The sequence below is a fragment of the Suricata suricatta genome, chromosome 9 (genome assembly GCF_006229205.1).
Source record: "Suricata suricatta isolate VVHF042 chromosome 9, meerkat_22Aug2017_6uvM2_HiC, whole genome shotgun sequence".
NCBI classification, from domain to species: domain Eukaryota; kingdom Metazoa; phylum Chordata; class Mammalia; order Carnivora; family Herpestidae; genus Suricata; species Suricata suricatta.
In genome coordinates this window covers 44,582,440-44,595,877 of record NC_043708.1, presented here as the reverse complement: position 1 = coordinate 44,595,877, position 13,438 = coordinate 44,582,440, and the positions used below count along the sequence as shown (strand labels likewise).

The following is a 13,438-nucleotide window of genomic DNA, read 5'->3' as shown; positions in this document are numbered from 1 at the left end:
AAGTCCCACAATGGCTCTATACTGACAGTGCAGAGCCTGCCTGGGATTCTTTCTCTATCCCTCTCTCTGCCCCTCCTCTGCATGTTCTTTCTCTCTCTACCCCTCTCTCTCTCAAAATAAACTTAAAAATAGTTTTAAATTTCAGTTAGAAATGTCAGCAGGAACTAAAATAATGTATTTTTCTCTTTTAAAAAAGTCCTGCGGCACCTGGGTTGGTTAAACAATCAACTCTGGCTCTTGGCTCAGGTCATGATCTTGCTATTAGGGGGCTCCAGCCCTGTGTTAGGCTCATATTGACAACGTGGATTCCTTCTCTCCTCTCTTTCTGGCCCAACCCCCACTCACACATGCACACAAATGTGTGCTCGCTCGCGCGCTCTCTCTCTCTCTCTAAATAAACTTAAAAAAAAACCCTAAGCTTTATCCACTGAAAAAGCCTAGAAACACACCAACAGTTGAGCACTCTTGAAGCAAAGATAATGATCTCTAAATACCATTTCCCACCAAAAGAAACCAAGAGTCCTTCAAGAAATGGCTAATTCTGGGTGTGAGACAGAAAATTTACCAGATGATCTTGAAATATCTTATTGTATCAGACCTGTACTGTGATGCATTAAAAATGTATTATGTGTTTCTACTTCTTCCTAAATTATCCTACATTCTGCTATCACAACTCTGTATTTAGGTGTTTACTGTGTTGTTTGGTACGCAGATACTCAAAAATATTATTGCTTCATTATGAACTATAGCTTTTAAGACTATAAAGTATATTCTGCTGTGTTTAATGACTTTTAACCTGGATCTTACTTTGTTTGTGGAAATTGCAACCCTTGCTTTCTTATTTTTTCTATTTATCTGTGATAGTTTTGCATAACCCTTCATTTTTAACTTTTGAATCACAAAAGAGAGTGCGTGAGTGAGTGAGTGAGTGAGCGAGCGAGCGCGGGGTAGGGACAGAGAGAAAGGGAAACAGAGAATCTGAAATAGGCTCCAGCCTCTGAGCTGTCAGCACAGAGCCTGATGTGGGGCTCGAACTCTGGAATGCCAAGATCATGACCTGAGCCAAAATCAGATGCTTAACAGACTGAGCCACCCAGGCTCCCCTACTTTAGTTTCTTAAAATGGTATTCTACCATAGTTTTCCTTGGTATATTGTTCTTGAGAAATCTGATGTTAAGTCTAATTTTTTTTTCTTAGTAAATTCATCTCCTGCTCACTCCATACCCCAGAAGGCAGAAAAAAAAATTGTCTTCGAAGTCTAATATTTTCATTAGTCTTTAAAAACTAATAGTTTCTGACTTGGAGTTCATTGTTCTGGATCAAAATGTCCAAGGTGCACCCTTTTAAATGAAGATCTTAGTTCTCTTATTTCTGAAAAGTTGCCTTGGTTTGTGGTTTAATCATTAGTTCTGTTCCATTGATTTCTCTTCTGCAAGGACTCCAATTACAAATATGTTGGGTCTTCCTTGGTCTATTTGCATTTCATACACTTTCTTTCTCAAGCTTGTTACTTCTTTCTGCATCTCATTTTCATTCTTTTGTTTTCCTTCCTTTTATCAACGCCTCTTACATCAATGCCCCTATTAGTATGTCCACAAGTTTGTTTATTCTTTATTTGGCCAGAGTATTTTAATAGTTTCCCAAAACTTCCAGGAAAGATAGTGAAGTAGGAGGATCCTAAGCTCACCTCATCCCATGGATGCAGAGAGATAACATCCACATCAGTATAAATTACCCAGAAAATGACCTGAAGATTGGCAGAGCAGACTCTCTACAGCCAATTGTAGGAAAAGGCCATATCAAAGAGGGTAAGAAAGGTTGACAACCCAACTGACTGGGAGATTGTCTGTGGGAGGAAGTGATGCCACAGGCACAGAAACAGAGAGGAGAAGATACCTCATCAGGCACCTGAGGCATGGGAGACCTGTACCAGGAAGAAGAAAATCCTCATAACACATGGCTTTGGAAACAACAGGGCTTTAACATTCTAGTTCTTATAATCAGTGGGGCTTAAAAACTGGACTTCTAAAAATCAGCGGGCTTTGCACTGGGAGAGGCACAGCAAGACAGAAACTGAGTCCCTGCCCTAAAAAAGAGTATAAGAAGGAACCCAACTTACAGATTAGAATCAGCAGTTTGAAAAACACTTGGGGAAGATTCATTTTTGAATCTCAGAATGTATTCTGGAGTGGTAGGGATTTTTAGGAAACTTCCTGAAGAACAAAAAAGCTAGAGGGCACATATTCCCTCCTCTTCCCCACAGCCTAGATATAGGAACCTCTGGGGGAACCACTAGAAACACTCTCCAACTAGCCTGTAAACAGAGTGCTCTCCAGTGGACCTGCCCCGCTCCCCAACAGGCCCTAAGCAGGAGACCATCCAAAGCAGTGCCACGAGTGTGGCAGCCGCAATGTGCAAGCAGCTCCAGCACGGGCCAGCACCACTCCAAAGTAACTCCTCCCTTAGAAAGAGGGGAAGACAACCACTGTAGCCCCAGCCCCACTGTAGCCCCAGCAGTGGGTACAGGCCAGACATGGTCTGACTCTAGGTCCCACCCACCAACAAAAGCTTCTCAGAGCACAAAAGAGATAGCACCCTGCAGTTTAGTGATACTACATCTCTGACAAACACCTAGTCTAACTCAAATCAAGCCCAAGGTAGCCGCAGACTGGCCCATTAACAACACAGGGACCAAACCCGGTTTGCAATAGGCAAAGAGAGCCTTGCAGAAGACTGCACTGAAGGCAAATGTGGCTCAGCTACAACTGTAGGGCACATGCAACATACTCAGGAGACACCCCTGAAGTGAACAAGTAGACTCTTCTTCATAAGGCCACTACTTTCAGGAGCAGGAGACAGCTGACTTACCTAACAAATAGAAACAGAGAGTTAGTCAAAATGAGGAGACAAAGGCATATGTTCCAAATAAAAGAATAGGACAAAAAAACAGAAAAAATGCTAAATGAAGTAGAGATAAGTAATATGCCTGCTGGAGATTTAATCATCCTAAAGATACTCATTGCATTTCAGAAAAGAGTGAACGACTCCAATGAGAACCTCAACACAGAGCAAAGGTAAAAAAGAACTAGCCAGAGCTGAACTCAATAACTGAAATCCAGAATATACTGAAAGAATAAAAAGTACACTAGAGAAAGAAGATGATCGGTGACCTGGAGGATACAGTAATGAAATCAATCAAAACACACAGTACTTAAATGGCAAAGTGTAGTAATAAAGAGAGAATTTTAGAAGCAGTAAGAGAAAACAGTTACAAGGGAAACCCCGTAAAGCTCTCAGCTGATTTTTTTTTTGGCAAAAACATTGCAGATCAGAAGGGTATGGCATAATACATTCAAAGTATTGAAAGAAAAAACCCTACAACTAAGCAAGGCTAACATGAAGAAGAGAAGAAGATTTAAAGAATGTTCCAGACAAATAAGAGTTAAAGAAATTCATCACCACTAAACCAGTCTTACAAGAAACGTTAAAGGGACTCTTTGGAAAGGAAAGACCACAAGTAAAAGAAAAGCAGGCAGCATAAAAGTAGTAAAATAAAGTATATCTATAAAAATCAGTCAAAGGATTCACGAAATAAAAGGAAGCAAAGTATGATACCATATACCTAAAAATGGGGGGGGGGGAGTAAATACTTAGTGCTTTTAGAATGGCTTCAGATTTTAGGGGCCATCAACTTAATACAGATTGCTATATGCATAAGAAGTTATACATAAATCTAATGGTAATCACAAATAAAAAACCAGTAATAGGCAAATTATGAAGAGAAAGGAATCTAAGTATATTACTAAAGCAAGCCAGCAAACTGTGAGAGAAGAGAACAAGAAAGGAACAGAGAAGAACTATAAAAACCATAAAACCAGTAACAAAATGGTAATATCGAGGCGGCTCAGTTGATTAACCATTCAACTTTGGCTCAGGTTATGATCTCCTGGTTCATGAGTTCAAGCCCTGCATCAAGTTCTATACTGTCAACTCAGGGCCTGGAGCCTGCTTCAGATTCTGTGTCACCTTCTCCCTGCCCCTCCCCTGCTCATGCTCTGTTTCTCTCAAAAATAAACATTAAAAAACATTAAAACAAAATGGCAATACATACATACCTGTCAATTACTTTTAAAGTAAATGTACTAAATGCGCCAATAAAAGACACTGGGTGATGGAATGGATAAAAAAGCAATACTCATCTATGTGCTGCCTACAAGAAACTCATTTTAGACCTAAACACACATACAGACTGAAAGTGAACTGATGTACATACATTTATCATACAAACAGAAGTGGGAAAAAAAAAGCTACTGGGTAGCAATACTTACAATCAGACAAAACAGACTTTAAAACAAAGACTGACAAGAGTCAAAGAAGGACACTACATAATCATAAAAGGAACAACCAGTAAGATGTAAAAATTATAAATATTTATGCACCCAGCATGGGAGTACCCAAATAGATACAGCAGCTAATAACAAATATAATGGAAGTAACTGACAGTAATACAAAAATAGCGTGAGATTTTAACACCCCACTTACATCAATGGATAGATCATCCAAACAGAAAAGCAACAAGGAAATAATGGCTTTGGATGACACACTGGATCAGGTGGATGTAACAAGTCATATTCATAAAATTCCATGAAAAAACAGCAGAATACACAATCTTTTCTAGTGCATGGGGTACATTCTCCAGAACAGATCACGTGTTAGGACACAAAACAAATTTCAAAAATTCAGAAAGACTGAAGTCATACATCTTTTCTGACTACAATGTCAGAAAACTAGAAATAATCACAAGAAAAGATCTGGAAAGAACACAAATACATGCAGATTAAATAACATGAAATTAAAACAATTGTTGGGTCAACCAAGAAGCCAAGGAGGAAATCAAAAAAACACATGGAGGCAAATGAAAATGAAAACACAATGGTCCAAAACCTCTGGGATGCAGCAAAATCTGTTCTAAGAGTAAGTTTAGAGCAATACAAATCTACTTCCAGAAGCAAAAAAAAATCTCAAATAAGTAACTTAAGCTTTCCTTTAGATACAGGAGCTAGACAAAGGACAATAAACAAAACCCAAAACCAGTGGAAGGAAGGAGAAATAATAAGGATTAAAGCAGAAATTAAAGAAAAACCAAAACAAGAAACAAAAAAACAAAACAAAAAAACCAAACAAAAATACACAAACAAAACCCGCAAAAGACAATAACAAAAACGAACACATTAATGAAACCAGGAGCTGGTTCTTTAAAAAGAGAAATAAAATTGATAAATTTTTAGCCAGACTTACCATAAAAAAAGGAGACTCAAATAAACAAGATCAGAAATGAAAGAGAAATAACAACCAAAGCCATAGAAATACAAAAGATTATAAGAGAACATTATGAAAAATATATGCCAACAAATTGGGCAACCTAGAAAAAATGGCTTAGTTTCTAGAAGCATATAATATCCCAAAACAAAATCAGGAAGAAATAGAAAATTTGAACAGACTGATTACTAGCAGTGAAATGGAATCAGTAATAAAAAAAACTCCCAATAAAAGTCCAGAACCAGATAGATTCACAGGTGAATTCCAACAAACCCTTAAAGAAAAATTTATATTTCTTGCAAACTATTCCAAAAAATAGAAGAGGAAGGAAAGCTTCCAAATTCCATTCTATGAGGCCAGTATTATCCGGATACAAAAACCAGATAAAGTGTCTTTTGTAAAGACACTACAAAAAAAGAGAACTACAGGTCTATCTCTCTGATGAATATAGATGCAAAAATCTTCAATAAAATATTAGTAAACTAAATTTTAAAATATATTTAAAAAATCATTCACCACAATCAAGCGGGGTTTACTCCCAAGATGCAAGGTTGGTTTAACATTCATGAATCAGTCAATGTGATACATCATATCAATAAAAGATAAAAACCATATGATTATTTCAACAGATGCAGAAAAAGCACTTCACAAAGAACAAGATCCATTCACGAAAAAACCCTCAACAAACTAGGTTTAGAGGGAACATACCTCAACACAGCTAACATCATACTTGATAGTGAAAACTGAGAGCTTTCCCCCTAAGATCAGGAACAAGACAAGAGTGTCCACTTTCCCCACTGTCATTCAACGTAGTACTGGAAGTCCTAGCCACAGCAGACAAGAAAAAGAAGTTAAAGGAATCCAAACTAGTGATGAAGAAGCAACATCCACTATTTGTGTATGACATAATACTACATATAGATAACCACAAGGACTGTACCAAAAAACTATTAGAACTGATAATTGTATTCAGTAAGGTCAAAGGATACAAAATCCATATATAGAAATCCATTGCATTTCTATACACTAATAATGAAGTAGCAGAAAGAGAAATTCATAAAACAATCTCCTTTACAATTGCTCCAAAAATACTAAAAACCTAGGAATAAACTTAACCATGGAGGTAAAAGGCCTGTACTCTGAAAACTATAAAATGCTGATGAAAGAAATTAAACATGACACAAAGATATGGAAAGAGATTCCATGGTCATGGAGTGGGAGGACAAATATTGTTAAAATATCTGTACTACCTAAAGCAACCTACAAATTTAATGATATCTCTATCAAAATGCCAACAGCATTTTTCACAGAACTAGAACAAATAATCCTCAAATTTTTATGGAACCACAATAACCAAAGAGCCAAAGCAATGTTGGAAATGAAGAACAAAACTGGTGTTATCATAGTCCCAGATTTCAAGATATAATAAAAGCTGTAGTCAAAACAGTATGATATTGGCAAAAAATTAACACATACATAGATGAACGAAACATATTAGAAAGACCTGAAATAAACCCATGATTATATTGCCAATTAATCTATGACAAAAGAGGCAAGAATATGCAATAGGAAAAAGTCTCTTCAACAAATGGTTGTGGGAAAACTGGACAGCTACATGCAAAAGAATAAAACTGGACCACTCTTTTATGCCATACACAAAAAATAAACTCAGAATGGATTAAAGATCTAAATGGGAGACCCAAAACCATAAGAATCCTAGCAGAGAGCACAGGGAGTAATTTCTCTGATATTGGTGATACCAACATTTTTCTATGTACATCTCCTAAGGCAAGGGAAAAAAAAGTAAAAAAACCAAATAATTCAATTAAAAATGAGCAGAGGACATGAACAGACATTTCTCCAAATAAAACATGCATATGGCCAACAGACAAAGAAAAGATGCTCAACATCACTAACCAGTAAGGAAATGCAATCAAAACCACCTGTCAAAATGACTAAAATAAAAAACGCAGGAAACAACAAATGCTGGCAAAGATGCAGAGAAAAATGAACCTCCATCTACTGTTGGTGGGAATGCAAACTAGTGCAACTACTGTAAAAAACAGCATGGAGGTTCTTCAAAAAATTAAAAATAGAATTACCATATCATCCCATAATTCCACTACTGGGTACATAGCCAAAGAATAAGAAAACACAAATTTGAAAAGATACATGCAGTTCTATGTTTACTGTAGCATTTTTTTTTATAGTAGTCAAGTTATGGAAGCAACCCAGGTGCATAGGTGATAAATGGATAAAGGCATCACACACACACACACACACACACACACACACACACACACACACAATATTACTCAGCCATAAAAAGGAATGAAATCTTGCTATTTGCAACAATATGGGTGGATCTAGTGAGTATAATGTTAAGTGAAATAAGAGAAAAACAAATACCATATGATTTCACTCATATGCGGAATTTAAGAAACAAAACAAAGGAACAAAGGAAAAAAGAGACAAACCAAAAAAAATCAGACTCTTACATATAGAGAACTGATGGATACCAAAGGGGAGGTGGATGGGGGTATGGGTGAAAGAGGTGAATGGGACTAAGAGTACACTTAGTGTGATGAGCTCTGAGTAATGTACAGATGTTGAATCATTATATTACACACTAGAAATGACCAGAACACTGTACATTAGCAGTGGTGGTGGGTGAATGGGTATTGAACCTGTGTGCCTTGTTTCTCTTTAATTTATACAGTAGTACTCTTATTTTCTCCTTACAGCCTCCTTTCCTCTCACTGTGATGGTTCCAAGGGGCAGCATCTCTAACTCCTTTCCCAGGAGCAATGTTTCTCAAATGCTGCTGTGGCCTCTCTTTTTCACACACCTTTCCTATAACTACTGCTATGAATTCCTAAATCCCAGCCCTGTGTTTGTATTTTCTCAGCTGTGTGGGAATATTTTCTTTCTGAGGGTCATTTTACTTGTGTTTCATTATAAACCTCTGATTTCTTTCCTCTCTTCACTATCTCTTAAGCCTCTCCTTGCCCTACTCTCCAGTCTCAGAGGTTTGTAGCAGTGACAGAACTATTATAATTTGTTGTTTCTTTACATACAAGTCATTTAAAATTCATGGTATTATCTATCTTATAGTAATGCTGAACGTGTGAGTTATATATGGGCGGTGTGTGTGTGTGTGTGTGTGTGTGTTCCTTTCAATGTTATGGTTTTTGGGGAGGATGTGTGGGTTTACATAGGGACCGCTGCCATGATCTTCCAGACCCAAAAGCTCATCTCATGTAATCCTTACAGTAATCTTAAAAGATAGCTATAATTACCCCAGTTTTACAAATGAGTAAGCTGAGTCTTGGTCAAACTAAAATATTTGCCCAAAGGCACATAGCTAAATATGAGAACCAAGATTCCAACCAAACTTTGACTCTAATATTCATCTAAACTCTTTCTACTATATAACACAACCTTCTCAAATAAGAAAAATCCCTTTTAAGCCCTCTCCCCAAGAAGTATAGGCTATTTAGTTGTGTTGGTAATTTGAAAATAAGTAATTTGGGAGATTTTATATTGACAGTCTATTATGATACAAACCAGAGCCAACCAAGCCTCTCCATAAAAATCAAGAAAGCAGAGTGAAAAATAAAGAAGCAGAGTGAAAAACAGTAAAACAAGGAATAGCAAACATCTGCACTCCTCTTTTCCTCTCTATAGCCTACTAAATCCAAACCTGTATTCTACTAATAGATGTTTTGGGGGTTTTACCCAACCTTTAAAAACCACCAGTAGGCTATCAAATACAATATCATCTTTCTGATTCAGGCCTCTGTCTTGAACTTCAGACCAAAATATCTAAACATCTCCTAGACAGATCAATAGTCATAGAACACACTAGGTTCCCGTGGAAAACAAAAGGGAACACAAACTTTTTCCTCAACCTGTATCCCCTATTATAGCAAATGCTGTGCTGACAGTATTCAGCTTGTCACTGAAGACGGAATTCTGGGAGTCATCCAGATGCCTCTTCCTTGAATGCTTTTTATAACTGGACATTAATCACTGTTTATTGTATCTCCTAAATCACCCTCAAAATCATCCTGTATTCATTGGGCCCACAGTCTAGTAAGTCCATACTCTTATCATTTCTACTCATTTTATTTTAGGAACTTCGTATGTAAACATAGTATCTCTAGCTTCAACTCTCACCACCACTACCAAAAGACTTCTCACAAGCATGTGTATATGTAAGTTATACACACACATACACATTCACAAATTCCCTTTACTCTCTTCTAAGAATTCAATTTATCTTTTACAGAGTTGTCAGAGAACCTTTCTAAAATACCACAAATTATGTTATTCCAATACTTAAATTCTTTAATGGCTCCTACCATTACCAATTATGAGCTTCTTTTTAAAAAAATTTTTATTATTTATTTTTGAGAGAGAGAGAGCATGTGCGCACGCTAGCGTGAACATGAGTAGGGGAGGGTCAGAGAGAGAGGGGGACACAGAATATGAAGCAGGCTCCAGGCTCTGAGCTGTCAGCACAGAGCCTGACCCAGGGCTCGAACCCGCGAAAACCCGTGAGATCATGACCTGAGCAGAATTTGGACACTTAACAACTGAGCCACTCAGGTGCCCCTGAATTAGGAGCTTCTTAGAAGGATTTACAAATTCATGATCTTTCCTTGTCTATCTCTTCACATATCTGATGCTACATTACGTATTTCTTTATCTAAATAATATCTGAATGTCTACCATAAAACAGGTTCTGGGGTACACTCAATGATACATAAGATAATGCTGTCGGTCCCTGTCCTTTCCATGTCAACAAGGACAGTTCTCTCGGTGTATGATGCTGTTCTACTTTTGTATCCTGCACATGCTGTTCCTTCTACCTGGGACACTCTTCCCCATTTTCTTCATTTAGCTAACTTTCATCCGTATCTCCATCAGGAAGCCTTTGGTTACCCCTCCCTCCCCTTCTCTGAATTAACTCTGTCCACATCTATCAATGTTCATGTTACCGTATTCTAACTGCTTAGCCTTCCTCAGTTCCATGGGATCCTTGAATGTAGATACTATGTCCTTAGGTTCCTCCAAAATCCAAAAGATAAGGGCACCTATGATAAAGTAAGATTTTAATAAAGGTATGCTGAATGTTGCTGAACTAGACATTTTCATTCAGCTTACTCCACTATCTAGCAAGTTTGGGAGACTGAGCACTTCTGTTAGTGCTCCAAATTGGTCTTCCTTAGTTTGAGCAGAAACTGGTTATCTATTTAGTTGGTTTATGCTGTGGTCTGTGAGCCATTAACATTCTATTTTCCTTTTTATATTTTGAGAGAGGAAGAGAGAAAGAAACTTAAGCAGGCTCCATACCCAGCACAGAGTCTGACAGACAGCTTGATCTCATGACACTGAGATCATGACAGGAGCAGAAATCGAGTCGTTTATCAAGACCTTTAACCACTGGGCAACCCAGGCGCCCAAACATTCTATTTTCTAATTAACTACATAATTACATTACAAGAGGAATGAGGATTCCAATTACATGAGGAAAGAGTCTATTTCCAAGAATAAAAGAATAGGGCTTTTTGGGGGAGGAACATTTTTTGAATTACACACATGTAGAAAGGTGTGCTAATCATATGCATATACCTCAATGGCTTTTTACAAGTTAATGACACCCAGATCAAGAAAGAAAGCTTTATTGGCATTTCAGAAGCTCTCATGCATCTCCTTTCCAGGTGCTACACCTCACCTCTCCCTAAGGGTAAACATAATTCTAACCTCTAGTACCACAATTGAGTTTTGCTTTTTAGTAGTTTATACAAAAGAATCATGTAGTATGTACTCTTTTGTTTAGTTTCTTTGGTTCAGCATTACATTAGTGAGAGTTATCCATTATAGATAGGATGATTTGTATGATTAAAGTACTTGCCAGATGTTAGCAAGTGAGCATTAGATGGCTGTGAGCTATGTTCTTATGCTAGTTTCTTCTACCATTAAAATAATTCCAAACAACATAGTGACATCAGCCCCCAAAATATCCCTAATTATATACTGTAAAAGACAGTAAATCATTAAATCAGTAATGGATCTCCTTGGGGCCAAGCTCTCTCTTATGAAGGGAAACCACCCTAAATGGGTCTTTCGTCCTATAAATGAAGAACTCTCTTTGTTGGACTGGAGAGGACTGTCCTCTGCCTCTCCGAGATGGACACAGTTTTCATCCTGAGGTTCAAAATACCACATACCAAACTGCCTTCATGCGGGCATATCCTCCTAACTTCCTCTGTGCTCTGACATCCCACAATAAGCCATGATTCCTTGTGGCTGCCCTCCTCACGCCAGCTGCCCCCCCAATATCCCATGCTAGCCTGTTTTACACGTGGACATCTCTTCACTCAACTTGGGCTCTGACATCCCAAGCCCGGCTCTCCAAAGTGCATGAAAGCAGGAAAAGAAAGAAGGGCTAGTGTTCTGGTTCTCAGTCTGGGACAGCTCCCTTCCCACCCCCAGGAGACATTTGGCAATGTTTGAAAACATTTTTGATTGAAACAAAATGGGAGGTGGGATGTTGCTGCTGGTATCTAGACCAGAGATGTTGCCAAACATCCTACAGTGCTCCCTACAGCAGCTCTCCTGACCTCACGCCATCCTGCCCAACGACAAATTACCCGGCCCAAAATGTCAATAGTACTGCGGTTAGCAGCACCTTTTAAAACCTAAAATATGGGTATCTTCTTCCTAAGCAATTCTAGATGTATACTTTATAGACTAAACTCTTGCAATAATGTCTGAAGGTGCAGTTAAAGATGTTTACCTGAACACTGTTGTAACAGAAAATAAAAGAATAAAAACAAACAAAATGACCTAAATTTCTACCACTGGAGGATCACACATACAAATGTTGCTTGGCACACAGTAGATATTAAAAATATTCATTAAATAAATCAAAATATAAATGAATGGATAATATACCCATAGTGAAATAATGTTCAGAAGTAGGTATATACTTAATGACATGGAATAATGTGTAGAATAAGAATTAAAAAATTAAATCATAGTACTACATGTATATATATTTTTGTATGTGCATATATGTGTATAAATAGTATTATCCTGTTTTTTTTAATATATACATTAGTATATATACTGCAAATAAGTGGAGAAAAACATACTAAACTGTTATTAACAAATATCTCTGGGAGGTAGGAATATAAGGAAATTTTGATTTCTATATTATAAATGTCTATAATAATTAGGCATTTTTACAATATACAGTAAAATTTTGGTTTGTGAGCATAATTCATTCTGGAAACATACTTGTAACCCAAAGCACTTGTCTATCAAAGGAAAATTTCCCCATAAGAAGTAATGGAAACCCAAAAAATTCATATAAAAATGATTACAATATTGGAATACAAAATAATAAAGAAAGTACACAATATAAAGAAAAATAAACAAATTAACCTACACTTACCTTTGAAAACCTTCATGGCTGGTGTGAGGGAGACAAGAGAGAGGGGAGTTATTATGTAGGACGACTTTCACTATCAGTAACAGAATCACTGCTATTTATTGGCTCAATGGAATCTTTTTCTTTTCGTTCAACTTTAACAAGGAACCTATCCAATGACCTAGAATGAAGCAAAGCATTCCTAAGCTTACTCTTGTATGGGAAAGCAAAGGACTGTCCATAGGTGCTTTGAAGTGACAAAAAAAAAATACATTAGTGCCAATTGTGGGCACCTTCCAACGTTCTGAAAAATCACTAACTTCTGCCAAACACTGTGTCCTGAGACTGAGAGCATCTGAGCATCACCCACAATCTCCAAGCGTGAGAGAGAGAGACCAGGAGGTGGGGGAGAGAGAGAGAAAGGGAGAACCATTGGCTTACTTGTGGTCATGTGATGTTCAGTGTCCCATCCTACTCGTATTGCAAGACATCACTCATTTATCAAGTTAAAATTTGTTAGAAATGTGGAACTCTTGCAGAACAAGTTACTCGCAATCTAAGGTTTTACTCTACATGTTTTAATTTTATATTCTGCCTGATGGTCTTTAAACTGGAACATTAAGCTCTTCCCGTGGATGGCCTCTGAACAGGGACACAGGCTCTGCAAACTTGCCAGCC

General features: G+C 37.5%; 1 protein-coding gene across 5 annotated transcripts in view; it reads right to left on the bottom strand.

Moving 5' to 3' along the window:
* The window catches only part of DDHD1 (DDHD domain containing 1), a 99,876-nt gene that overhangs the window by 61,091 nt on the left and 25,347 nt on the right, over window positions 1-13,438 (bottom strand). For 2 of the 5 annotated variants that reach the window (XM_029951511.1, XM_029951513.1), the window contains exon 2: window positions 10,323-10,418. The exons of the other annotated variants lie outside the window; for them this stretch is intronic. In XM_029951511.1, the coding sequence (XP_029807371.1) occupies window positions 10,323-10,418 (96 nt within the window). The remainder of the gene's footprint in view (window positions 1-10,322; window positions 10,419-13,438) is intronic. 5 annotated transcript variants of the gene reach the window in all.